General features: G+C 42.5%; 1 protein-coding gene across 6 annotated transcripts in view; it reads left to right on the forward strand.

The window, feature by feature from the left end:
- The window catches only part of GUCY2F (guanylate cyclase 2F, retinal), a 130697-nt gene that overhangs the window by 97612 nt on the left and 5645 nt on the right, over window positions 1–27440 (forward strand). For all 6 annotated transcript variants that reach the window (XM_032474743.1, XM_032474742.1, XM_032474741.1 and 3 more), the window contains 7 exons: window positions 4838–4987; window positions 7996–8144; window positions 10399–10562; window positions 11328–11520; window positions 15371–15545; window positions 19129–19227; window positions 22159–22253. In XM_032474743.1, coding sequence (XP_032330634.1) covers window positions 4838–4987; window positions 7996–8144; window positions 10399–10562; window positions 11328–11520; window positions 15371–15545; window positions 19129–19227; window positions 22159–22253 — 1025 coding nt within the window. The remainder of the gene's footprint in view (window positions 1–4837; window positions 4988–7995; window positions 8145–10398; window positions 10563–11327; window positions 11521–15370; window positions 15546–19128; window positions 19228–22158; window positions 22254–27440) is intronic.

Consider the following 27440-nt stretch of genomic DNA (forward strand, 5'->3'; position numbering starts at 1 on the left):
GCATGAGAGTGGGTGACTGAGAACTAGGAGGGAATAAACTGATACAAGAGAGGGAGGAAGAAAGAAAAGGGGTAAGAAGGAGGAAGAATGAATAAGGTTAAGTACATATGGAGAATTTGGGCCTTAAAAGTCTTAACAATATTGCAAGAAGGAAGAAGAAAGATAATGACACAAAAACACAGAGAAACAGACAACCCAAAAAAGACAGAGAGGGAGAAATGTAAAATGACAATATATACTCATATTCTTAAAAGGATTATTTACAAAACAGAAACAGACTCACAGACACAGAAAACAAACTTGTGGTTACCAGGAGGGAAGAGGGAGTGAAGGGATAAATTGGGAGTTTGAGATTTGCAGATACTAACTACTGTATATAAAATACTGTACAGTTTATACTGCATAGCACAGGGAGCTATTTTCAATATTGTCTAGTAACCTATAATGAAAAGAATATGAAAACAAATATATATATATATATATATATATATATATAACTGAACCACTATGCTGTACACGAGAAATTAACACAACATTGTAAACCGACTATACTTCAATTTAAGAAAAAAGAAATAAAAAGAAAAGATGCAGAAGGCAAAAAAAAAAAAGGATCTTTGGCATTATAATTTTTAAAACTGCTGACTTTATTGTATAGGAGAAATGAAGAATAAAAGACACAAAGACACAGAGAAATACATGCACAGATGGAAACAGTTCACTCATCAGTGGCATCATCTTTGTGCTTTACAAAACTTGTGGATTAAACTTTAGAGAGTCATCTGGTCCAACTTGCTTATTTTACAGATGAGATAACTGAGGCTCAAGATTTGTCCAAATCATGCAGCTACTTAGAAGTGAGCAGGTCCAGGAATTCAGTGTAGCTCTTCTGAAGACTAGCTCCTACACCCTAAATTAAAACATATAATAACAATTTCTCCTTTCTCTGCTCATCCATGCTTTGAAGGACTTGAAGCTCCTGGTAATCACAGTAAAAAACATATGATATTGTCTCTCTGTCTCTGTCTCCCTGTTTCTCTCTCTTCCTTCTTCTCTTTCTCTTTGTGGACTTGTTCTTGTTGCCAACTTAGTCGTGTGGTTATTATTTGGCTAATTCCAATTTGAAAGCTTAGAATAGTTGCCTGGTGTTAAGAGCTAGGAGGTTGGGACAACAGCTGCAGGGTGGGAAGTACTTAGATCCTGTCAAAATTACTCATCTGTAAAAGAAAAACACAATGGCCAGCTTCTCAGAATTCCATTTAATTCACAGGTTGGCAACTTTCAAACTTGAGAAGCTCTGGTCTTAGAGTGAGGAAAGGGTAGGTGCAGTGGCTTTTTTTTTTGGAGGTGGGGTGGACTGTGTCTGTGTCTTTCTCTGTTTCTCCTTCTTACCATTTCATTTCATTCTCCAAATTGCAAGGACGATCTGGATGCTCAACCCATTCTTCATACACCGCAGCCAGAAGGAGTTTCCTAAACTGCAAATCTGATGATGCTACAGCTGTGCCAGAAATTCACTGAATGGCTTCCCATTGTTCTTAGGATAAAGTTCAAACTCCTTTACAGGGCTTACAAGCCCTTCGTGGTCTGAGCTGTGCCGATCTCTTATGCTTAACCACTCCCCTTAAGTCTCTATGCTCCACTTATGCTGACCACATTCCCGTTGTTTATTTGCACCAGGCTCTCTCTTAATTCCAGAACTTCACATGTGCTGTGCCCATTGCTTGGGATATTCTTCCCTTCCCTGTCTGTTACCCACTCATCTGAATCTGACTAGATTCTACTCCTGCAGGGCTCAACTTAGATACCACTGATTCAAGAGGCTTTCCACGACCCCCTATCCTTGGCTAAATTCTCCTCTTTATGATCCTTAAGGGTTTGTACTTTGTAATACCATACTACATTGGTATTACATGTTTTAATTAGCTGTCTTCTCTCCCTTCCTAAACCAGAAGCTCTGTGAAGGCAAGAAACAGGTTGCCTCCCTCAGTGCCTTTCACAGGACTTGGTGAATAAATGTTTGTTGAGTCAATGAATGGACGGAAAAAAAAATAAAATAAAGGCATTGCTGCTTCCTACCTAGATGACTTAGATGACAGGGCTAATAGAATCTTATCCCCAAAGGCTCTTGGAGATTATCTGGCTTAATTTCCATTTTAAGATGGGGAAAATGAGGTTCAGAAAGGTGAGCTAATGAGTGACCAAGTTGAGATTTTGAACCCAGGTCTCTTGATTTCCAGCTTTGTGTTCTCTTGAACTACACCACACTGGTTGTCCGAAGTTGATTTTTGTCACCTAGCAGGGCTCAGAGTTAGTACTGGCTCCAGCAGACACAGAACAAGCCAAAGTGATTTTTTTTTCTAGTTTTTTTCTGAGAGTTTGAGTCTAATGGCTGGTAGAGGCTCTTACTTGGCTCTGGAGTGGGGATGGGGAAATGGGGGCAGGTTGTAAGTGTATTCATTACTGCCCACTCTCAATTACATAAGTATAGTGCAGATAAAGCCTCATTTTAGCCATTAACAACATAGATGTAAGTGGTCTCTGAAAATACTATTTGGTAATGATTGTATTTAATCACCTAGCTTTTTCCCAGAGAGTCGTGTCCTCTTTTCCCTTCTTGTTCTTTCAAATGTACAGGGAGAGGGATGCTAGGAAAAGCAGCTGCATACCATTTTCCCTGTTCCCAAATACTCCCCCACCCTCCCTCCAAAACCATATACCTTAAATTCCATGTTCAGAAATGTATTCCTTTGACTAAAGTATTATTCAGTCTGTTTATTTTTATTTGTAAGTATCAGTACTCTTAGGCAGGAAGACATAAGGGTAAAACCACTAATGGTGAGTGCACCAGAGACATTCATGGGGGGTGGAAGAGTCAGGGGACAAAGGCCGGGGACACCTGGAGGACAAAGGGAGATGAGTATGGGATTGGAGGTGAGGCTAGAATTCCCTGTTCCACCATTTTGATCAGAATTAGCTCAAAATCAGAATTTCCAGGGTGAGTTTCTCTTTCCTGGGTTTCACTGACAAAACAAAATAATCTCTGACCTGTTATCTTCTTTCCTGCTTCATAAGAGCTTGTCCTTTGGGATCCCTTCCCAATACCCCAAATTTGACAAGATGAAGAGTTAGCTAGCACTTTCCCCCTGCCACCCCTACCCTCAGCAGACACTCTTCTCCAGCCTCCCTATCAGGATGGCAACCTGTTGTTTCCTCCAATTCTCTCCCCTGGGGAGATGCACATTCTATCACCAGCCCTGCCACTTCCTTCTCCATTCCAGCCTTCCTAGGTATCTGGTTCCCTATCCCACCCCAATTCAGACCCCTTTCACCTCGCCTCTGGCTCTTACTGTAATAACTTCGTAGCTGGTCTCCCTGACTCCAGCCTCTTTCCTTGAATCCAGTTTGTGCAGGTTGCCAGATTAATCTTCCTGTACGGGCTTTCATCAAATCCCTCTCTAGCTCCAGCACCCCTACTGCCTTTTGTATTCACTCCAAATGCCTTCATTTGGCTCTCAGGGCCTCTCCCTTTCTGCCCTCATTCTTCCAGCCACTCTCCCTCCCCCACTTCATCAACCCCATTTCTTATTTCTCATTATTCCTTAACAGAGCCCTTATCTTCAGCCAAGCTAATCTGCTTACCACCACCCCTATCCGCAATTTGCTCCTTTCTACCTCTTATTCTTTTGCACGTACTGTTCTTTCTCCCTGCAAAGCCCTTACCCTCACAGCTCTAGGAAACTGCATCCTTGACCTTCTTAACAAGCTCCTTTAAGATTTAACTTTTCCAGGCAGTCTTCCTGGATTAATTTGATCAGCTCAGTTTTTTATTGGTTTGAACCTCATGGACTTGCCAATATTGAACCCTGTTTGAGCTACAGAAACGGCAATTTCATAAGATTCAGTGTAAAACACTCCCTCCAACTTTGGACTACTCCATTTATATTATTAGTGGATATTTCTTTATACACCTCTTAAAGGGCCCTCCCCCAAATTTCTGAGTCTCTGACTGCCATAACTCTCTGAAAGCAGAGATAATATCTTTTTTTCCTTATTGGCATCTGAAATGCAGCAGAGCACACAGTGAATGCTCAATATTGGCTTTTAATAGATTCATTTCCTTATGCGATATCATGACCCTCATCACTATCTCTTTTGTATCGCAGTTGGGTACACATGTGGGTTTGCCCATTGGTCTGTGAACTCTGCAAGGACAAAGGCAAAGTCTAATTCATCTCTGGCACCCCCCGTCCCTAGAACAGTGCCTGGTACATAATAAACCCTCAATAAATATTTGCAGAACTGCATTGAAGGAATTGCTGCACCCTTTTCCTCTGCAAGGAACAGAGGAGGCCTGGGGATCCTCTAATCCTCTTAAAGAAGACATGGAAAAAGCAACTTGTGAATCCCCAGCCTCAGCACAGTCAAATTACCAGACACATATAGATCTCAGCAAACAGCAAATCCATGGCAACCAGTCGGGCAGTGCACTTGCCTTTCCCTGGAAGCCTGCCAATTGCTACTTGCAGGCTCAAGAGAGCAAGAAAGCCAGCACCAGATAGCTTTCTACTTCGAGCTTCTCTGCTCTTCCCTACACCTCTGCTCTTTCTGCCTGCATGGTCCTGGGGTGGGGAAAGTAGGATGCTTTCTCTGGGCGTAATTCCTGAGATTCACAGATTTAGATCCTGGGGTGGGGTTGGGGGGACGGCACTAGCATGCCAGTCTGTCTTAATAAAAATATAAAGCAGTCAATGAAACAGCACCCTTGGAGCCCTCAAGGGCATTGCAAATGCTGTCAGTTAATCCTCCCTATATTCATTACACAATGCTTTCTTTTCAGAGTTGCTGTGGACGGCCCCTGAACTGTTGAGAGGCCCAAAGGGCAGTAGGTTAGGTTCTTTTGCGGGAGATGTCTATAGCTTTGCCATCATCATGCAAGAAGTGATAGTCCAGAGCACCCCATTCTGCATGATGGATCTGCCTGCCAAAGGTAAGCAGGAGGTGAGCAAAGAGCAGTAGGAGCCCACCATGACCCAGATCATCAGGCCAACCCAGGCTGTTGTGATTTGCCAGAAGAGTGAATGTGATTCTGTTTGTGTTAACTGCCTGCTGGTCTGCCAGCAGCCTGTGTTGTGTGCAGGTGGGACTCAGAGCCAGACAGCTTTAGGCATTTGGAAGAAATTCTCCCCGCCAACCCAAGAAGCTGGTCTTTTCCCAAACTGTGACACAAGCCATGAGCCTACAGGACTTATGTTAGTCCTTTTTAATTCCCCCTTTTTAGCAGCCCCCTCTACTCCTTTGAGATACCCGATGCCAGAGATTTCAGTACCCCTGTATGATGCTCCTGGCTGTCAAAGTCCTCCCATTCTTTCCCTGTGACACGCCATAGTCTTTCATTTTCTTATCCCCCATCAAAATGTTTGGCTGTCAGGCAAAATTTGAGGCAGAAACAGGATGTTTACATATTCCAAAGGTATGAACCCACTAGATATTTACTAATTACAAGTGGAAAAAGTGTAGGTTTAGTAGTGGAGGATCTTGCAGACACCACCTTAACCCAGTGATCAAGGTACATCAACATCATGTACCGCCTACCATGCTGCACTGAGAAGGGGCACAACACCACCCTGGTGGTACTCTTGCCAAAAAACTGCACAACCTCAATCTAACCATGAGAAAACATCAGACATACCACAGTTGAGGGGATTTCTGCAAAATAAATGGCCAGTACTCATCAAAAGTATCAAAGTCATGAAAGCCAGGGGGAAGAATGAGGAATCATCACAGGCTGGAGGAAACTGAGACAGAAGAAAGAAGTGCAATATGGGATCTTGCATTAGACTGTGAAACAGAAAGAGGACATTAGGAGGAGAAATTGATGCTATTCAAATAAAGATGCTAGATTAGTAACAGTATTGTACCAATATAACTTCCTCTGCACTTGAGTTTTATAAGTTGCTAACACTATGGGGAAGCTGAGTGAAGGGCATATAGACAATTGTACTACTTTGACAACTTTTCTGAAAGTCTAAATTTTTATTTCAAAAGAAAAAATTTCAAAAATGCAAAATCAATACAAATCAAGCCTGAAATACTTAGTTGTCTTTTGCTCCACTCAGAGTCCTATTTTACTCCTCTACTTAAAGCCCCCACAACTTCATTACAAGTTAAATGAAGCCCAGTCGCCTCACATGATATACAAGGCCCTCTATCATCTGGTCTCTAGCCATGTGTCTAGGCTTATCTTCTGTTACTCCTCATCCTCCAGCTAAGCCACATGACTGGCAGTGCCCTGAAAGCACCATGGTCTCTCCACCTCTGTGCCTCCACACATACTGTACACAGTACCTGGAGTGCCCCCACCTTCTCCTCACCTTGCCTCATCCAACTTATGTCACCTCCTCTGGGAAACTACCTTGACCTTTCCAGTGTGGGTCCGGTGTCTCCCTCTGTGCTCCCCTGTGCATATATCTGTTAGAGCACTTATATTGCTGGCCATCATTTATCTCCCCAATTGAACTGTGAACACCTCGAGGACATGAATCATGCTGGGCCTAAGGAGAGGAGACCTATTTAACTTGATGTTGTTCTGAGAAAGGGATTCTCTCTACTAGAGAGTGGATGGGGCAGTTGCCCTCCAAGGGGTTGACTTCCATGGAATCTATTGCACTGAGTTTGGGGTGAGAGCTGTGATGGTGAAACCATTACTGATGTGGGCCAGCCCGGGTTAATGGAGTTGCAGGTGTGGTGTCACAAGGAGATGAGCAGTCAGAGGAAACAAATGAAGTTCTTATTTCACTTTTTATGGTATGAAGTGGCACTGCTGGAGTATTACAGCCAATGTGGGGGTGGGAAGGGCCCATAGATGGTACAAGCAAAGTTCAGTTCATGATGAGGATGTTAGAGCCAGGGGTGAGGAAAGGAGCTAAGGGATAAGAAATGAGCTGAAGAGATATTTGGGGCTTGGATTTTATCCTGTGGGTAATAAGAATCCATGAAAGAATTTTTAAGCAAGAAAATGACATGGCGAAATTCATGTTTTGGGAATGGTTTGGAGTAGGCTAGGCTGGAAGCACAGAGACCAGTTTGAGGCCCAATGTGGGTGGCTGGAGACATTGAAGGCAAACTATTTTCTCCTACTTCCACATCAGGAGGACTGATTTAGACATCTGACTGATCTAGACTTCTGGTCACTCATGACTGTTGGGTCTGAATAGGGAGCATAGAAATCCCAGTTGAGGTCTGAGGCATTTGGAAGTAGGGCCAGGTGGCAGATTGAGACTGCCTGGGGTCAAATTCAAATTCTGGCACTTTATAGCCATATGACTTTGAGTAAGTTACTCACTCTCTCTGTGCCTCAGTTTTCACTCCTGTAAAATGAAAATTAGAGACCCTACCTCATCTATCTGTAGTGAGAATCAAGTTAAACCATATGTGCAAATTGCTCAGCCCATAGTCTGATACATAGTAAATGTTCCACTTAAAGTAGAGTTCAAGTACCAGCAGTCAGGAGGATCCCAATGAGGCCCTGAACCATTTACTTGAGTTCTTAATTCCCTTCCCCTAGGCGCCAGGCAGGGCCCATAGCCTGGACCTGGGCTAGGCCTGGACCTTCAGCGGGGGCTAACTGGGTCTACTGTGGGGATTGGGAGGCTTAGATGATTTGGGGGTGGGTGAAGGGACCCAGATCATTGGAGGCATGTGTTAGAACTGACATCAGATAGGCTGCATCTAAAATCTAGCAGAAGCAGAATAAAGCTGTGCTTAAATGATACCAATAGCTCAATTGATTTGTTTTCCCCTCCTTCCTCAGTTGATTGATGCAGCTTTTGCTCAGATACAATTTCTGTTCAGGGCTCCTAAAGAGAAAGCAACAGAGACAGCCTTTCTGTGATTTCTCCTGACCAACCCCATTCTTGGCTAAGACTCAATTATCTTTGCCAAAGCTTGGTGCCTTTCCCACAATTTGTAGACCTTTCTCTTCTTGCTTCTGGACAGAAATCATAGAAAGACTTAAGAAGCCTCCTCCTGTGTACAGACCAGTGGTTCCTCCTGAACATGCCCCTCCAGAATGTCTCCAGCTGATGAAGCAGTGCTGGGCTGAGGCTGCAGAACAGCGACCAAGTTTTGATGAAATATTTGACCAGGTAAGAATTCTGTGAACCTTACAACTGCCCAGAAGCCATCCTGAAGCCAGCCCACCCAAACCTAACTAACTCCTTGGGTTCTTGTCATATTGTGGAAGGAACCTCTTCCAAGAGAGAAAGGCATTCCTCTTGGGGAAGAAGCACAAAATTAGCTACTTGAAGGCCTTTGATGGTGGGGGCATCCCCAGCACATTATCCAGGAGCACAAGTTTGGTGTTGGTGCTCTTCTGGATCAGAATCTCTGTTCCAAACCATCCACAATCTGACCTAAGTAACCTCTCAAAGATGGAAGTGAACCACTAGGCATTGGCAAGGCAATGGCATTGAGACCGTTAGAAGATGGAGTAGATGTATCACACACTAGATGGGGTTCCCCCATAGAGCCGTGTTTGCTTTGGAAATCCCAGAGAACTCAAATGAGTGTACCATTTAAGTGAGGCTAGATCGGTTTTGGAGGGTCAAGAAAAGCATGGGGTGTTTGGAAGGGTATTGAAGATGGAAGAAAGTGCAAATGTAGGAATACAAAAGCAGGAGGTTCTTTAGGTTCCTAGAGAACTCCTGGAGGCAATAGAGTGCATGAAAATTGATAAGTTCTCTCTTTAAGATACTGAATTTCTGAAGAGGTTGATGCTTTCCCTAGAGTTGGGGATCTAAGAGGGAAAATGAGGAAAAGACGGAGACAGCCCTGCTAAGGGAGCTAGTGTGCGGTTCCTACATTGGAGCATGCAGCTTAGGGCTTTGTTGAAACTACAGGATACTGAAACTGAGGGGGCTTTCTGTGAGTGCTGTGTCAGCTCTGGCAGAGAGGCTTTTGAGCCTGGCTGGGGTACAGCACTGAGATGTTTGTGAGTGGCAAGTATCTGAGGCGGAAAAAAGAAAGAGTTGGATTGAAAGCCTGAGGGGCCCTACATATGAAGTCATCCGTGTCCCCAGCTTACAATGCTTCCATTAGCCTGGATGAGTTTCTTGAGGACACTCAAGCAGGTGTTTGCTAGTATGGAAAAGGCAAAGGACCATGAAGGTCAAATTTCTAAAAACTTGCCTTGAGGCAGGAGAGAAAGCATTTGTCCTTGTGCTGATGCTAGAGATGTTATTTCAGAAGGCAGCAGACAAGCCGGTGATAGATAGAAGGAGTGCACATCACACGACCTTCAAACAAGGCATTGCTGGGTCTGCCCTCACTGAAATGCTTCAGTGGAAGTTTGGACTGTCTGAAAGACAAAGGTAGCCTCCAAACTCCCTGCAGCTAATAAAGCTTAAATGGAAAGAGGAGAAGGAGGCTCCCTGAGTAAGGCAATAAGCCCTGCCCAAAGCATCTGAGTTGGGTACTGAGATTACCTGCAGGACCTTGGTGGACATGTAGATGTGGACCAGGCTCAGAAGGAAACTCCTAGTGTTAGCCTTGGGGCATTGAGTGCTACAGAGAACATGTGTGGCCCAACTATATAAGAAGGTTCATTGGGACAGATTCCTAGGTATTTGCTGAGCAAAATGATGACCAGTCTTCTGTTGTTGTGAACCCAGCATTTTGCATGTTGAATACAGCAGTAAGGAGGGGCGACCCCTCATGATTCCAATGCTATGCCAAGCTCCTGATCTCTAGGTGAACAGGGTCCTAGGAGGGGATTTGAAAATCTGTGGCACGCAGCCACCTCTAAAGTATCAGAGGCAAGACCAGTTGAATTTCCGCATGACCCTGACATGAAGGCCAAGTGCTAGTAGACTTCCTTATTTCTGGTCCCCATGGCAAGAAATAGGGGTAGAGCTTGCCATGTAGATCTTGGGTCATATTTAAGCAGTCAAGGAACCTCCTACTGCCCAAGAACTGGCAACATGGTAGCATTAGAAGAGAAGGATGATTTTGTTGATTGATGATCTGGAAGAGCAAAAGAGCACTCCCTGTCCTCTACCCCTTATCCCATTCACAACTGGCCTGAGCTCAAGACCAAATCCTGTTGCCTTTGAAGTGGCCACTATTCATGTGATAGCATCTCAGCACTGAGGGCTCCTGGAGCTCCTTTGCTCAGACTTGAAAGAATCAGAAGGGTAGAGTAAGAACTACTCAGGGCTAAAGGATCCTTTGAAAGGGCCAGGGGGACAATAAGGGTGGGTGGTGACTTTTCCTATTTATACCTGGGTTCACCTCTCCTGTGCTGGCATTTTAGAAGGAGTTGATTTGTAATGAGGGGTCCTGCCCCATCATCTCTAAGTTTGAGTAAGAATTCCCTGGCTCCTCTTTCTGTTTTACTTCCAGTTTAAAACTTTCAATAAAGGGAAGAAGACCAATATCATTGATTCTATGCTTCAGATGCTGGAGCAATATTCTAGCAACTTGGAAGATTTGATCCGGGAGCGGACTGAAGAGTTGGAAATTGAAAAACAGAAAACGGAAAAGCTTCTAACACAGATGCTACCACCGTATGTGCGAACACCTGAGGAGTGTGAATCCTTGTAACAGTGTGTTCTATTAAAAATAGAAAAAAATACCCATCAACTAACTGCTCCCTCCCCCTGTCCTGTACCCTCTCTACTCCCAGCAGGTTTGAGTCACACTTTCAAATCAAAGAAGAATTGGAAAAGCAAGGGAGCAGAGCACACTTCCTAATTTTTCACTTCTTGTGGATCATGCTAGTCATTTAAGTTTTTGATGCCTCGGTTTTGCTATGTGTCACTTCATGACTTTGCCTGGAAGTTGATCAATTAGGGGGAGGCAGTCCTTTGAGCTCCTAGAGGAAAGTAACAGGGTTGTTTTTCCTCCCTTTGGTGTCTTGCTACGATTTCCAAATTTTCCAAGGCACCTTAGGTTGTAACATGATCTTCTAGGAGGTAATTGGGGAAACTAGTCTCATGCAAAGGTAACCAGCTGGGAACACTTCCCTCAAGATGGGGTGGGGAGAAGCTGAGGAAGAAAGACAGAGGGTTAAAAAAAACTCCACAAGGGTACAGAGGGGGATTGCCTGCCTACTGCTGTGTTCCAGTACCTGACACAGTGCCTGGCACATTGTAAGCGCTCAATTTATGTTTGTAGAGTAAGTGAAAGAATGAATATTTTCATCCAGGTGACATTTTCTTCCTTACCCTTTACTTGGCAGTGATATTTGGAGAAATTGTGTTTTAGCAGTTGTGTATATGGCACGGAGGGAGGCCTGTGTCCTCTGAGGAATAACTGTGTCTGTTTTTCAGATCAGTTGCTGAATCCCTCAAAAGGGGCTGCACGGTTGAGCCTGAGGGCTTTGACTTGGTCACCTTGTACTTCAGTGACATTGTGGGCTTCACCACTATCTCAGCCATGAGTGAGCCCATTGAGGTGGTGGATCTTCTCAATGATCTGTACACGCTTTTTGATGCCATCATTGGCAGTCATGATGTTTACAAGGTATGTGACTTAGCAGAGCAATATATTCCACAGGAAAAAAAAATTTGTTCAAGGTTTTTTGTTTTTCAATATTGACACATATTCAGGCTTTTATATTGAAAACATTGAGACACTACTGCAGTGATTAGGAGCACAGATGCTGGAGCCAGACTACTATTCAAATCCCTGTTCTGCCACTTACCAACTGTATGACCTTGGACAGGTGACTTAACCATTTTTATGCTTCAGTTCTCTCTTTTTTTTAAAAATACTTCTACAAAATTGAAGTATAAGTTGATTTACAATGTTTCAGTGTACAGCAAAGTGATTTGTTACATATATATATATATATATATATATATATATATATATATATATATATAATCTATATTCTTTTTTGGATTCTTTTCCATTATAGGTTATTAGAAAATATTGAATATAGTTCTCTGTGCTATACAGTAGGTCCTTGTTGTTTATGTGTTTTATATACAGTAGTGTGTATATGTTAATCCCAAACTCCTAATTCATTCTCCCCTTTCCTCTTTGGTAACCATAAGTTTGTTTTCTACAGAGAGAAATTTTTATATTAGGCTCATCTACGTGTACTCCAACATTGAAGGAAGGCTGCAATTTTATTGAATACTGTTATTTAGGAATTAAAATTTAAATAGTACACCACTTCCATTTGTCTCCCATTGGAAACAAAGGCCTGATAGAATGCATATAATTTCACATTTTGCAAATTAACCATCTCAACCCAGCAAGGGCTTGCCGGTCAGATTCCTTTTGAGCTCTTTCCTAGAATTGGGACTAAGAAGAAGTTGGGGCCAAAAAGCATTATTGCACTTCAGTGTCTAAGTACCCATGGTGGAGGCAGTAACATGCAAGGTACTAAAGGGGATAGAGAGGTACTGATGTTTTGCCTATAGTTGGTGACTATTGCAGAGTTCGTCTTGGTAAAGTCTCTGTAGATCTAATACATGCTGCCAAAACCTGGTTTCCTCCTTTAGGTACCATTTTTATACAGTAGTGAACTCTGGCATTATACATGTCAAGGGGCTATTAGACCTGAGGCTCTTTGGGATTGCTATAGGGTAACCAAAAGCACACCTGTTGATCTGAGGTCTCCATAAGTGATCAATTGTGAAGTTGCAACCTGCTGCTTCCTCTTTCCTACACCCCTCTAGCCTGTCAGTTTCCACTCTTCCTATCATAGGTTGCAGAAGATGAGTAGAGAACAGATGATGACATTCACTCATTTTGGTGTCATTCTTCCTTACCCTTGATTTTACATGTTGTCCTGTCTCTAGGCAGAAAACGACTGAAAATCTCATAGCTGTGCGGGGACATTTCCACGTTGTCAGCAGCATGGATAGTTGTCTTATTGATGGAGAACGATGCCCCAGGCATCCCAAACTTTAGACAGCTCCTCTGTCCCAAGAACCAAGGTAGAGCTGGAGAATGAGTAGCTCCATTCATTGGGTCCTTCACAGTAGTCTGAAATGTTCCAACTCTCAAATCACACACAGGGCAGTGTGTTTATCTCAGATTAGACAGGGCCCTTTCAGGTCAGGTAGAGAGCCTCAGGGCTAGGCCAAGCTGCCTAAATAGGGCTCAGAAATAGACATCATACCTGTCAATCAGCAGGAGCTGCAAGCTAATCAAGACACACACATGGAAACCACGGTGGAAGAAAAAAATCCGTGGAATCAGACTACCTGTCTTAACTTGTTGAACTCAAGCAGCCTGAAGAGAAAAACAAATCACTGAAAGCTAATTCTGCTGAAACTAAAATCAAAGATGATTCAGTGTGGGCAGTAACAGAGCCACTGGTTTAATCAGTCCAGCTGATACTGTTCAGACAATTGCTGGGGGTCTTAGGAATGAAGCCGTTAGGTATTTTGGTACTTCATGGCTGCAGTAAGAAGTTAGTGGGCTGTTTTCAGGACAGAACAGGGCTATATGAAACCAAAGATGGAATCTAATTTTTCAGCCCTGTTTAATAAAAACAACACAGTGCAAAGGAAATAAAAATGGAACCAGGAGCGAGTCACCAAATCCGTTTGTGTTTTCATTTTCTTTACCTATAAAACTGGAATCACCTCCCCTGTCACTTGATAATCTGAAATGGAAGTGAAGAGGCTACTACAGAATTCTAAAGTTGGTAATATGTTTTCAATTTCAGTTCTACTGCTACCACTCCATCTCAATCAGAGCCTTTTTTATACCTCCTCTTCCCTAGCTGGGTCCTTATGCTGGTTTATGCAACCCATAATTCCCCATAGCAGTGTCACACCAAGGCCAACCAGTGCCCATGCTCCCTGCACTTCTAATCTTCTCATTCATATCCTTGGGGACTCCTGGGTGACTAACTCTTTAAGCCTGAAGGATCAAACACCAGTCTCTTATAATGGCGAACCAGTGAGTTTCTCCCTCTCACATAATATTTGCATTGTATTGTTGGCTTACTCTGTGTAGGCAGGCATGCTTATTTGAGGGCAGGGATCACTTTATCAAACTGTATGAGGTAAGGGAGGCCCTCGATGGGAGCATACTGAGGTATAAAGTCCCCAAAATGCAAAGGATCACCATTATTGGCTTTATAGAAAGTCATGACAAGGGACCTATTGCTGATTACTAAAATTTCTCTGGAGCTGAGTCATAGGCACAGTTCTATGGCTTATTTCAAGATGCGTCAGTTTGGCCGTGATAATGGTAATGATGATGATGGTGATGGTGGTGATGGTGGTGATGATGATGATGATGATAATGATAATGACGATGATGGTAATGGCACTCATCATCCACCTGGCAGGTTTTAAGTGCTTTGACATATATTAAGTTATTTAGTCCTTAGAAAACTCTATGAGGTAAGTGCTGTCGTTATCCTTATTTTACAGACAAGGATACTGATGCACAGAAAGGTTAAGCTATGTGACTAAGACCACACCATTTGTAAACGGTGCATCTGGGATTCTAAACAAGGCCGTGTGACTTCAGAGTTTCATGCTATTAACTACTGCACTATGTGAGTGCAGTTCTTTAGGAGAACACAGATTTTTAACTGGGTCCAAACTGATCCTAGCAGAGTCTGACTGGCACATTTCACAGAAGTTTGTTCAGCTTACTTATCTTCTGGATTTACTTGAAAAGTTTCAACTTACTAGTCAACTAAAAGAGTGAGCATACTTCTGTGGGGAAGACAAAGAGCACAGATTTGCCTTTATTTACAGGTATCCAGCTCAAGCTGCTAGTACAATATCACAAGGAGAGGGGGAGGTAGCTGGTGGTAAAAGACTGAGTTCTCATACCCAGTAAGAATGCAAAACTAACTGCATCAGATTAGCAAGGCAAAGCAGAAGGAACAGAATCTTTTATTTCCTTCCTTTCCCTTTCCCTATACTTGCCTTAGGGCTGCCCTAGCTCATTTACCCAAAATTGGTTAGAGAAACGCTTGCTGGGAAAGCACCATATGCACCTTCTCCTAGGGTGCTCCCCCATGGACATCCACAGACTGTCCCAGAAATCTTGCTTTTCCTTTCCCCGAGGAATTACTGGGAGTCTGAAAGTTCTCTAGGGCTAGCCAGTAACCTGCAAAGTAGTCACGTGTATTTCAGAATCTATGGGTATGAGACCGAGACGTCAGTATTTTTTTTTTTATATGAAGCTTCTTAAGTGATTCCAGTGTGCACTGTCAGAAGCACTGACAGCCTCTCTCTGTCTTCCTTACTTTATAAGAACACCTGGCCTCCATCATACCACTTAAGCTCTGTGAGAACACACACACACATACACACACGCACACACACACACACACACACACACACACAAATGTTATTTGCTTGCTAATTCTGTTTCCCCTGATTTCCAGGTAGAGACCATTGGAGATGCTTACATGGTGGCCTCAGGCCTCCCAAAGAGGAATGGCAGGAGGCATGCAGCTGAGATTGCAAACATGTCCTTAGATATCCTGAGCTCCGTGGGTACCTTCAAGATGCGGCACATGCCGGAGGTACCAGTCCGGATTCGAATAGGCTTGCACTCAGGTAACAACCACCAGCTAAAGCATGAGAAGGCGTTCCCATGCACCTCAAGAGAAGGTTATAAATGGAAGGAAGAGGGTAGTTGGATTATCCAGGTGTCTAGTGCTGCATCATTCTTTCATCTCTACCCAAGTTTTCTCTCTTCCCAGCACCCACACTATCCCCATGGGCAGCAGCCCTTGTTCTAGGTACCAAAACTTTTCAGTCCACTTTTCTTGTTAGAGCCAACATTTCCATGTTTGCCTATGATACAAGATCAACCTGCATATGTTGTATTTAGGGTCATTCACTTAATTAGTTCAAATCTCAACTCAGGAAGTAGTTTCCTCCCACACTTCTTCCTCCCCACCTGCTTGAAGGTCTCTCCTTCAATGTACCCTTTCCATCTATCTTCGCATTCACAGGTCTCTTCAGAGATATCTCACCTACTAGCCTCTCTTGCTCCTTTCCCTCCTCCCCTCCTCTTTATCTTTGCTTTGCTCTTCTAGGCTCCTTTTCTTCCCCCATTTTTTTTATCCTTTTCCTACCAAATTTCTTAAAAAGATGATGGACACTTATCCTGCCATTTCTTCACTCTCCACTCCCTCTCTAGCCCATTTGCAATCTGGCTTCAGCTCTCACTTTTCCCAGTCCTTGTCTGCCTTTATCTCTGCAGCCTTTGATATTCTGGACGATCCTCCCTAAAACTCTCCTCAGTTGCCTTTTATGACATGCTCCCCACTCTCTGATTGCTTCTTCTCTATTTCATTTAGCAATTCCTGCTAACTGTAGCTGCTCCCACATTTTTCTGCGAAGCTCTGAGTTGTGGTCTTCTTGCCCTCTGCAGCTCCTGACCTCTAATTCATTTCTCAACCTGCTCCAACCTGGCTTTCATTTTCTACCGTTGTCTGGTAATCCCTTCTGTCCTGATCTGTCCTTTAAGTATTTATATTCCCCAGGGTTCTGTTCTTCATCCACTGTTTCTCTCCCCTTATGTACTCTTCTGGGTGATCTCATTCACGTTTATGGTTTAACTACCATTTGTATGCTGACTTCCAACTCTACAACTTCAGCACATGTCTTCTCCCTTAAGCTTCATATTGATATTCAAGATGAATATCAAACTTGCTGCTGACATTTCCACTTGAATGTTCTACAAGGATCTCAGACTCAACACATTCAAAACAGAATTATTTTCTTCCCATGTAAACTTCCTCCTCTTCCTGTATTTATTTTCTATTTCAGTTGGTGTTACCACCATTCACCTAGCTATTTCAGTTTATTTTGAGAGTCATCCTCCTTGACTTATCCCTCACCCTGACCTTAACCATTCAACCAATTATTAAGTCTTGAACATTTTACCTTTTCAATATTTCTTGATTCTGTCTTGCCTCTTCTTGACTCTTACTACTCACGTCTAGGCCACAAGCATCTCTGGCCTAGATCACTGCAATTGCATCTTCTTGCTTCCACCCTTGCTTCTTTCTACCCATCTTTCTTTTTTTTTTTATTAGGTTTGTTTGTTTGTTTGTTTTTAATGGAGGTCCTTGGGATTGAATGCAGGACCTTGTGCATGCTAAGCATGTGCTCTGCCACTTGAGCTATACCCTCACACCACCCCCTTTTTCATTAGGTTTATTTTAAATTATGTTTATTTATTTATATCTATCCTTCTCATAGTCATCATCATAATCTGTGTTTACTTGCCTGTCCTTCCATTAGAACATAAGCTCCTTGATGGCAGGAACCATATCTTACTCATGTTGGTATCCTGAATGCTTAGCACATAGCAGGTTTTCAGTATTTTTCTTTTCAAGAAAAGCCTTCATCTCTCATTTGTGCTTCAGTTTCACATTAATAGCCCCTCTCAAAACACCTCTTCTTGGAAGAATCACCATTACTTCAAATTCTGCATATCTAAAACTTCAAGTCCCTGTTTCCCACAATCAGCACAATCTCATAAGCCCATGCCAGTTTCCTCATAGTTGCGGATCAGACAGTCAATAGATCTGTTGGTTCTCTTTCCATAATGTCTCTCTTTTATCACCCTGTTTTACCCCCCATCCATCATCACCTCCTTTCCAATACTCACAACCTTGTGCTTGAATTACTACAACAGTCACTTAACAGTTTTCCCTGGTTTTATCTTCTCCCCTTTCAATGCATTCTGTACATTGATCTGAGAAAAGAAAAGGAAAAGAATTTTCATAATGTAATTCCCTGCTGAAAATTCTCTAGTGGTTCAAGGTCCTCCATCTTGTACAGTCCAATAGCCAACCTTGTCTCTACTTTCTCCCTAGCCACCTGAACTAGGCAGACTGCTTTCTCTAAGAGCTTCCCCGAATCCCATGCCTAATCCCAACCACAAACCTTTGATTCATGTCCCTTTTCTTCTACTCAAATCCTGTGCATCCATCAAGGCTCCAAATCAAGTCTTACCTTCTCCATTGGACCCTTTTTGACTGAACTAGGTCTTTTAAATTTTTATTTTATTTTATTTTTTATTGAAGTGACTGAACCAGGTCTTAATCAGCAACCCCTCATTTTCTAAACTATTAGAACACTTCTGCCTGTACCCCTAATCTTGCCTCAACCATACATTGTCTTCGTTTGTTGTTTAATTGCTTCTGGTTTGGTGGTCTTTTCTCTTTAATTAGACTCTAAACTCCTGGAGAACAGAGACCATGCACTACATTTATTTTTTATTCTCCATGGTTCCCAGCTCAGTGCTCAATGAATGCTTCTGAATGGGTGAGAAATGAATTAAAATGAGAAACATAAGCTTTGTAGTTCTTAATTTTTATTGTTAAAAATTAATGTTCAGAGAAAACTTTTTGAAGCAAAATCACTGAATTATTTTCTCTAACTCAGGAAATAACAAAAAGAAAATGTTGAATAATTTTCACATAGAAACAGCAGAGACCAGAAAGGTGAAGGTGGGGAAATTTCTAGATATTCCTGAACTAGGTTTTTAGTGTGGCTGCTGAAATTTTTTCTAAGTAATTTTTACACTCTGAATTCTTAACACGGCCATATTAAAATGTAAGAACAAAAACCATTCTAAGGACAAAGAGAAAACATTCTTGGATTGTCTTTATATACTACTCTTCCGTGTCCCTAACACAAATGATTGAAAGTCAATTCTACTTTTTCTTCAGATTTTCCAACTGTATTAGTAATAATACTCTTGAGAGACACAATTCGGGAGACAGAGAGCCCTATGAGTTCCTTCATTCCAACTCTAAGCTATGAGAAAGAGACATTTTTTCCTTGCAACAAACATGTTTGGGTCCTGAGTCCCTGCCTAGGCTTTTCTGATTGGGTTTAATGCTTATTTGTCTCTGTTGGCAGATATAAGCATCTTGGGTGTAACTGTTGCTTGGAACAAAGGTATAAATCAGAAGGGTAGTCATTTCTGCATTGTTATAAATTTGCTTTCTTGAGGGGCAAAGAGTTCATTACTCATTATAAAACTTCCTTAAGATTCCCAGAGCTATTTGGTGGCTTTATTCTCTTATGCAGCTACATTCCCTCCCTTGGCAGTGCACCTTTATTTGCTTTGAATGCATACCTGTTGATGTAATTCCAATGGCCTGCTACTCTATAGGGCCGGTTGTTGCTGGAGTGGTGGGCCTCACCATGCCCAGATACTGCTTGTTTGGAGACACTGTGAACACAGCTTCTCGGATGGAATCAACAGGGTTACGTGAGTACCTATAGAGGGATTGAAGGGATGGTAACCTTCTACTATTGGGAAAATGATTCTTCATCATGAGAGGGGAAAGAGAACAGGTTAATTGATGTTTCACTGTTTTAAAGAAAAATAAAAGATAATTTGAGAAGATTAAGGAGATTTAACACTTTTTTTGTTTGGTCTCTAATGGCAAACCAGTAGGGGGTGATATTGGATTGAACAAGTACCTTTTTTTTTTTCTAGAAATGAAGCTGTAGCTAGGTGACACTGAAAAAGCCAGACAATTTGATCAAAACAACTAAAAAAATCCTTTGGGTAAAGGAAAAAATTGGCCAGCCTGGTGGTTTTGGGAACATTATGTTGAGAAAAAGAAATAGGTAAGGGACTGACATTTTTAGGTTTTCAACTAGTTTGTGGAGACAGCTGCCTCCCAGTCAGTCAACTGCTATTTGCTGCCCTTGTCCTTTTTTGGAACTAGTTAGGACCCCAGGAGTTCTGGCTTCATCAAATAGCCCCTCGAATTTAGCTAGAAATAATCCCTCAATCTAAGGAGCTTGGAATTCTGAAATAGTTAATTTCAACTTACCTGTATATAAAACCCTTAGCTTCTATCAAAACAAGCATGATATCAAAGATACCATTTATTTCCCACTTTGAGAAGAAAACTGTACAAACCATTATGCTATTTGTCTGTTGCTGGCTACTCTTCCTTAGTTATTTTCTGTCACTACTAAGGCAATGTCAGAATCACAATGTGCTTTACTTATATCATGGTTGAGCAAAGCGATTTGTTCAAGCTAGTAGAAAAAAAAAGCATAGAGAACAATTGGTTCTATATACAGTTTTCAGGGATTTTATATTAAAAAACACTGAAGTCCTTACTAGCCTTGGCTCTGGCAGCTACTAAGCAAGACAGGCTCTTCCCAAACTTCAGCAATATACTCAAACTAGTCCCTGATGATATGGTAGCCTATATCACAGTGGGTGGTGCCCTGCCTGACCCCACTCCTCATCACTCATGTGCAGAAACAGGCTTGCACAATGGGTCCAGTCTTAGTCAATCTAGCCTGTGCAGCCATGATTAAGGAGGCAGCACGGAACTTAGAGGCTGTTGTCAGAATAAATTTTCTGACATCTGGGAAAGTCTTCGAACTCCACAGACATGGCAGAGTCCGTGGAAGTAGTCATCCAGGAACTGCTGTATGCATATAACTTTGCTCTTGAAGTGCAACCCAAGATGAAGTGAAATTGATCATGGAACCACAATGCAGATTTGGCACAGTATTCTGGACTGATGTGAGCTTGTAGAAGACTGAAGTCATATTCTGGTCTGCACCAGGGAAACTCCACACATTTCACATTGCAAATATAGTGCTGAGAGCAGAAAGTGAATTTTCAGATTTAGGCAGCACCTTGCCCAGTGATCAGCTAGAAAGGAGAAAATGGACTGAATCATGCACAGCAGGTGTTTATTAAGCACTGACTATGCAAGGAAGGCATTGTGAGGGGCACAAAGAAGCATACATATGTGGTCTCCTCTCTAAAGGAACTGGTTAGAGTGCTTTTCTGGAAGCTAATGACTGTGATTGAAATACAGCATTAAGTGCCACACCTGATCACAGATCTGTAAGGAGGTAGCCTCTAACCTCATGTTGGATATGAGACTAGGACATGCCATGTTTATTTTTTTTAATCAATTTCATCAATACCTCCTGTATGCTCAGTTGAATCTACTGATTCTGGAATGGAAGTGACTAGTGACCCAGCCCTGGAGTGATCCTCCTTGTCACACAACTGGATGTTAGTTGGGATGAGTGATCTCTCTTTTTTGAGCTGTGTGTTCCCCATCAGTACGATTCTTCTATTGAAAGGTTCCCTCATGACCAAATGCCATTGGAATGTCCCACATAGGGCTGGCTAGGGGCACACTAGATTTGCATGTGATTTTTAAGAATGGGACAACTCTTTTGGAGCAGAGGCTTTTGGGTGACCATGAGTTAGTGAGGAAGACACAAACAGCAATACTGAGCTGTCAAGAGAAAAAAAGTCATTGTGAGAACACACAGCAGAAATTTCTTGCAGTTCTTTTCAGCCATGCCTTTCTACTCAGATTGTACTCGGCTTCTAAAAGAATTACTTTCTCAAGTGAGTGTGAGAATGTCTTGGACTTTTATTGAATGCTCAAATTGAATGAGGTCTTACTTCGTAGGATAGACAGTTTTCAGGAAGGTCAAGGATCCTACCTCAGTGAAATGATTGTTCCTCAGTAAAGAGTTATACTCAATTTCTAAATAAAAGTTTTGTCCTAGTTCCTCACATGAAGCTCTTATCCCGAGATGGGATCATTAGTTGGAAAATAATATATTCATGCATGTACCCGGCTAGATGCACCTACCAAAGGGACGGCTAGAGATGTACAGTCACCACATGTTTACAGAGGTTTGGGGACATTTCTCACTGACGTTTTATTTTAAGTACAGCAATGTTGGAAGATAGTTGTATATGGAAAAGACAGCCTTTTGTCTCTTAAGGAGGTTATGCAAACTTTGGGAGTTCAGCCCCAGCAGCAGCCTGTGAGAGAGGCTCCTGAAACCTAACTTCCCTCAGAGGAGGTCACGTTTCAGCTGAGAGCAAAGTAGTGGTTGCTGGCTTCTTCGTCTCAATCCTTGAGTTAAATTAACACCTTTCTATTGCATGGCCTTTCACCTGAGAGAGTGTCTAGAAGGCTGATAGGTGCTACAGCTAACGCTTTATTTGGGCCTGGTAAGGAAGGCCATCACTCCCCCTCCTCCTCCTGGGAAACCCTAACTGAAGCTCACTCTCTCAGAGGTTTGGCTTAGGGTCTAGTTCATCTAGAAGGGGGTGGGGGCATTCATTACATAAATAGATTCTCACCGATTTTATCCAAAGGACTCCAAAGTCATGCCTCTCTTTCTCTGACAGCTTATCGCATTCATGTCAGTCACAGCACAGTGACAATTCTTCAAACCCTGAGTGAGGGCTATGAAGTGGAGCTTCGAGGAAGGACCGAGCTCAAGGTATAATGTCCTTTTGTTTTTTGGGATCAAACCACTTGGACACACCTGCTTCTGGAGAGGTCACGGTCTGCTGAAAGAGTTTACCTGGGTGTCTGAGACTCGGAGCTGTAGTTCGAGCCAAATTTCCAGCTCTGTTTGTGGTTCTCAAAGGATTGTCCCCTTTTGTGTCAGTTTTCATCTCCTTAGAATATGGCTCCCGTGAGAAGGAGTGTCAAAAGTCCCTCTGCATTTTTGCAGACTATGAGTTGCACTTTTCTCTCTTAAAAAATTGCCAAGAAATTGGCATTTCAGTGAGTTACACTATTATTTACATTTTCTGACTTCTATTTCGTTTAATATTTGGCAGTGCCAAGCATTGTTCAATAAACTACAGTATTGGGGAGTTTGGGTTTCTTGTCCATCTGCTCGGTGGCCCCCTCTTTCTGACTTTTCATCCACAGCATTGACTCCCCACTTCCGTTTACAGAGAGGCTTTTAAGTCTTTTCCAGAGGACCAGGAGGAATAAAGTTAGTTCCTATGAAAGACAAACATTTTGTAGTGCCTTTTCTCTGTTAGGACTATCACTTCATCTGAGATTCAGGATTAAAATAATCTCCCTTTTTTCTGCCATTTCCACTGGATTCTTTTCATCTTCCTCTGGGTGACCCCAGGGCCTCTGGTTGTCCCAATTGGAAGAGACTCTAGAGATTTGATAATTTAACCCTTTTATTTTCAGATGAATAGTCAAGCCCAGAAAGGTGAACTATTTGATCAGGTTCACACAGTCAGCTGATGGAAGAATCAAGCCGTAACTCGGGAAGCCTGACTTTCCATTCAGTACTCTTTCTATGATACCATTGTGCGTGAAAATTATTTCCTCAGTGATTATTCTTGGGCAAAGCAAAATCCAGGCACTGAGTGATGCACAATTCATTTCTGTCATTGGCATGCCTTCCTCAAATGGTGACAGTTTACATATGAAGGGATTTTAGAAGTCAAAGGTTTGGGAGGCCTGATTCTAGTTGATCAATTAATTCGTTTTATGGCTAGTCCTAGTTTGTCCATCTAACAGATTCTTAATATCTTCTAGCAGGGGAGATGAGTCATTTATGAGGGGATAGAGGTTTTTTTCCACCTCTGCTGAGAACTCAAAGATATGATGGGGGCGGTGATATTACTTGGGCAATGAATCAAATCACCCAAGGCTTTTGTGATCTCTCTCTATGTTCTGTTCGTTTCTTAGCAGAGGAGGACAAGGTTGGCTTAGTTTCCTAAAACACTTGCCTCCCTGTATTACTAGACACAGATTCCCTCATTTAAGAGAGAATTGAAGAGCTGACGAGGGACCACCTTTGAAACTGAAAAGGAAAACTATGCCCCAACTCCCATGGTTTTTACTGCCCCCCAAACACCAGTAAGGGACTATCACATCTTTGGGTGGTTTTCATACAAAAGCAGGACTACTTTAAAAGGGCCCTTTGCAGCTTCACATGTTCCCTTACCTGAGGGAATTTAGGAATGTGCTACAGCAAGTTGGAGAAGAGGCAGGAAGAGGCTTCTCCTAAGGCCACGTAGGACTTTGGTTATTGGGGTGGCAGGAGCTTCCTGAGAAAGAGTGATTGAGAGGGAGATACTGAAAGAGAAGAGAGGGTGACTGAGGGAAAAGGAAAGGCCAATGAGAAAAAGGATAAGGATAGGAAGTAAGACCCAAAAAAAGGAAGAGAGAGGAGGGGAAATCCTTTTTATCTCTGTACCCCCAGCTCCCCACCAGAAGCAGGTATTGGACATTACATAGTAGGGACTGGGGGACAGAGGAGTCCTTGTCCCTTGGGGGCATATGATATATCTCCAATAAGACCATATCACCAGCACACTTCAGAAATTCTAATTTGACACTTCTACTTCTCATTCACCCTCTGATGCTGGAAAGCAAGAATCACTCTAGAGCATGGGCCAGAAGGACCACATTTGATGGCCAGCCAGGTGTGATTTCAAAGCCTATGGCTAAAAACATCCTCTCCTTCCAGCTGGCTGATGCTTAAAATTCCTCCATCAGAGCCTCTTCTCTTAAGCTCGAGGCATGGATCCAATAACAACAACACTCTTTCCCCCCAATCCCATCTCCTTCATTGGAGTGATGACACTTTAAGTTGTTTCCCTTCGTGGAATCAAAGGCATGGATTGGATTGGCTGAGGGAAGAGAACAGAGAGTGGCTGAGTAATTGAGTGGGTGGGGGGTACAAAGAATGAGACCAAAATGAGGAAGCTTAGAGGAGGACACATTTAGAGATGCAAAGCTCAGATTTTCTGGGGAGCTGTCCCTCTGCCAGTCCAACTCCCTCTTGTACTATCCTGGCAGCCAATCATCAGTGCTTTACTGACCATTTCTGCTTTTTTCAATATTTTTCTCCTAATGGCTTGCTGATAAGCCATCTTATTACATCTCCTCTTACATGAATGAATCCTGTTTCAGGTACCGTTTTCCCGACAAGTTTGAAGCTCCTTCTTGAGACATTGTATATATCTAGGCTTATCACATATATTTGCCAGGGCCACTTAGGTAGATTTACACTCTGAAAAGATTTTCCCAAATGGTTGCTCTCAGCTGGTTTATGTTGTCCTTACCAGAGGTGGGCATCTTCTGACCTTGTCTCTGAATTCTGGGGCTAAATAGTATTTGATTCCTCGGCCTCTAAGCAGTAGTCCTATTTTATTTGCGATTTCTTCTTTTTCCACGACTTCTTCCATCCCTACCCTCAACCTTCTTCACACACACACGAGCATGCATGCGTTCGAGTATGTAAATACACACACACACACACACACGCACACACACGCACACTAGCAATTGAACTAAGAAGTAATGAGGTTGTATTGACAGAGTCATGAAGGTCAGAAAGTCTGGTCTGTAATTCTTGTCCCATCAATGACTCAATGTGTGACATTGGACAAGTAACTTCATCTTCTCTGTGCTTCCATTTCTCAACATGGAGGCCTCTTTTGACCTGTGATTATCAGGAAGCTCATTAATCACAACCTTTAAAACTTCTCACAGTTGCTTTTTGGCCTCTAGACCTGCCCCTTGACTCCAGTGTGCTGGAAAAGCTATACGGTGTGGAGGGAAGAACTGTTAAAATTTGGACTGTAAGACATTAGAATTACTGTGGTGATCATTTCACAATATATGCAAATATTGAATCATTATGTTGTACACCTGAAACTAATATAATGTTGTATGTCCATTATACATCAATAAAATACAGCAAAGCCATAATAAAAATAAATGAAATTTGGAGTATGGTAGAGTTAGGCTCAAGTCCCAACTATGCCTGCTTATTGACAAGTCATTTTATCACCATGAATCTCAGGGGCTCCATTTGCAGAATGAGCTTAATAATAAGCCTACTTTCCAGAGTTTGAGAGGATTAAATAAGACAAGAGATGCCAAAGCATCTTAAAAGTGTCAGTTCAAAGTAAGGTGCTGTTATTTGGGGATGGGGGGCGGGGGGCGTCTCTGGGACTGCCTAGGGAGTGTTACTGAGTCAGAGTTTAAGTTTTACTTGTTGCATCCTTGTTTCTCCCTTCTCTCTCTCCCTTCAGCAGAATTTTGGAAGTAGGGTGGGTAAACAGAGAACTAGGATTCTAAGAATTCTCCTGGACAGGCTCCAAAACCTCAGAGAGTCCCTGGAGCTCCCCAGCATACTCTTTGATTTGGAAGCTTGCCTGAGTCCATTACACTCCCATCCTATTTTGTAACCATTAGGTTTGGCATCCCACTGTGTCCTAGGACTCACCCAAATATCTGGACAATCCTGGCATCTGCAAAGCTCCCTTGGGGATTGGCATGCTGTCCTGATAGCCTCTGGATCACAAGACAAATAGTCAAATATGGCTGGGTGGGGTCAAGTTTTGAGAGGATGTTTTACCAAAATGAGGTCCAATAACACCTTGAGTATTCCAAGTACTCAAGAGTTGTGAGTTCCAGTTAATGGAACAGTCTCTATTTACTGAGCACCTTTTCTATACAAGACACGGTAGTAGGTGCTGTGAGGAAAAGAAATAGCTTAGGAGATAGAAAAGTTGGACTTCTGTTGAGGGTCCAAGACATGGCCTGATAGTTGTTTTTATTTAACTGTACTGTGAGCTCCTTAAGGACAGAACCAATCTCTCTGTTCCCAGTCCTGGCACCACGAAGGTGGAATAAATGTAAGAATGAATGATGTGAGTATATTTTCAAGTTGCTCACTTGTTCTGAAAACAGAGTGGCCCCAAACAGCCCAATTATTTGAGGTTTAGGGTGAGTTGGCTGCCTGTTCATGGAGGTTAGCCTGTAGTGGTAGTCTCTTCCTACTTGCCTCATGGGAGGCTTGTTCAGAGCCTTGAACCAAACATTTGCAAAATATTTTGAGATTCTCCAATTAAATGTGCTAATTATTATTATGGTTGTTATTATTATTGTTAAATGATGGATATATGTGATGTAAAATAGAGTACAGTGGATTTGATATTTAAAGGGGGCAAACCTAATTGGAATTTCTAAGTTAAACAATTTAGAACTCTTTCAAATGAGATCTGCCTAGAGTGGGACCATATTTCAGATTAATGAGTTGGAAACACATCCCATTACTTTTCTCAGTCTTAGTAAACACATTTTTGCCTTACAGACTGGAGGAAAGAGAGGACAGACAAAAGAGAATTGGAAGGAAGAGAGAGAAACCCATTGTTGAGGAGGGTTGATTAGAAAGAGGGGAGGGCAGAGCAGAGACAGAAAATTTGGCTATTCTAAGGTCATCACTCAGGCTCTGGGGCAATGAGCTTGAGTTTATACTCCCTTTTTCTTAAACCTGTGGTTCTCGACAACCAGCTGAGCTGTAGATGGAGGTCTCCCTAGGGTCTCTCTCTACCTGGAAGAAAAACACACAACAGAAATGTAGACTTCTCAAAGCAGCCAGGATGCCCCGGGCTTAAAAACAAAGTTGCACAGTGTGTTTTCCATTTCTATGCCCTTTTTGGGTTTTGTGAGAGCTGTTGGACGATGGAGTATTGGGGGGAGATAGACTGAACATATGTACTCTAGATACAAAAGACAATGAGTTGCCCAGTGCCAAAAGATCAGGGCAATTATGACAAACAAAATCTTCGACTGAGCATACAGTTGCTATGAAGCAAAACAGCCACACATTCCCAAAGATGGAGCTGTGTGGCAG

Source organism: Camelus ferus, chromosome X (genome assembly GCF_009834535.1).
Source record: "Camelus ferus isolate YT-003-E chromosome X, BCGSAC_Cfer_1.0, whole genome shotgun sequence".
NCBI lineage: Eukaryota > Metazoa > Chordata > Mammalia > Artiodactyla > Camelidae > Camelus > Camelus ferus.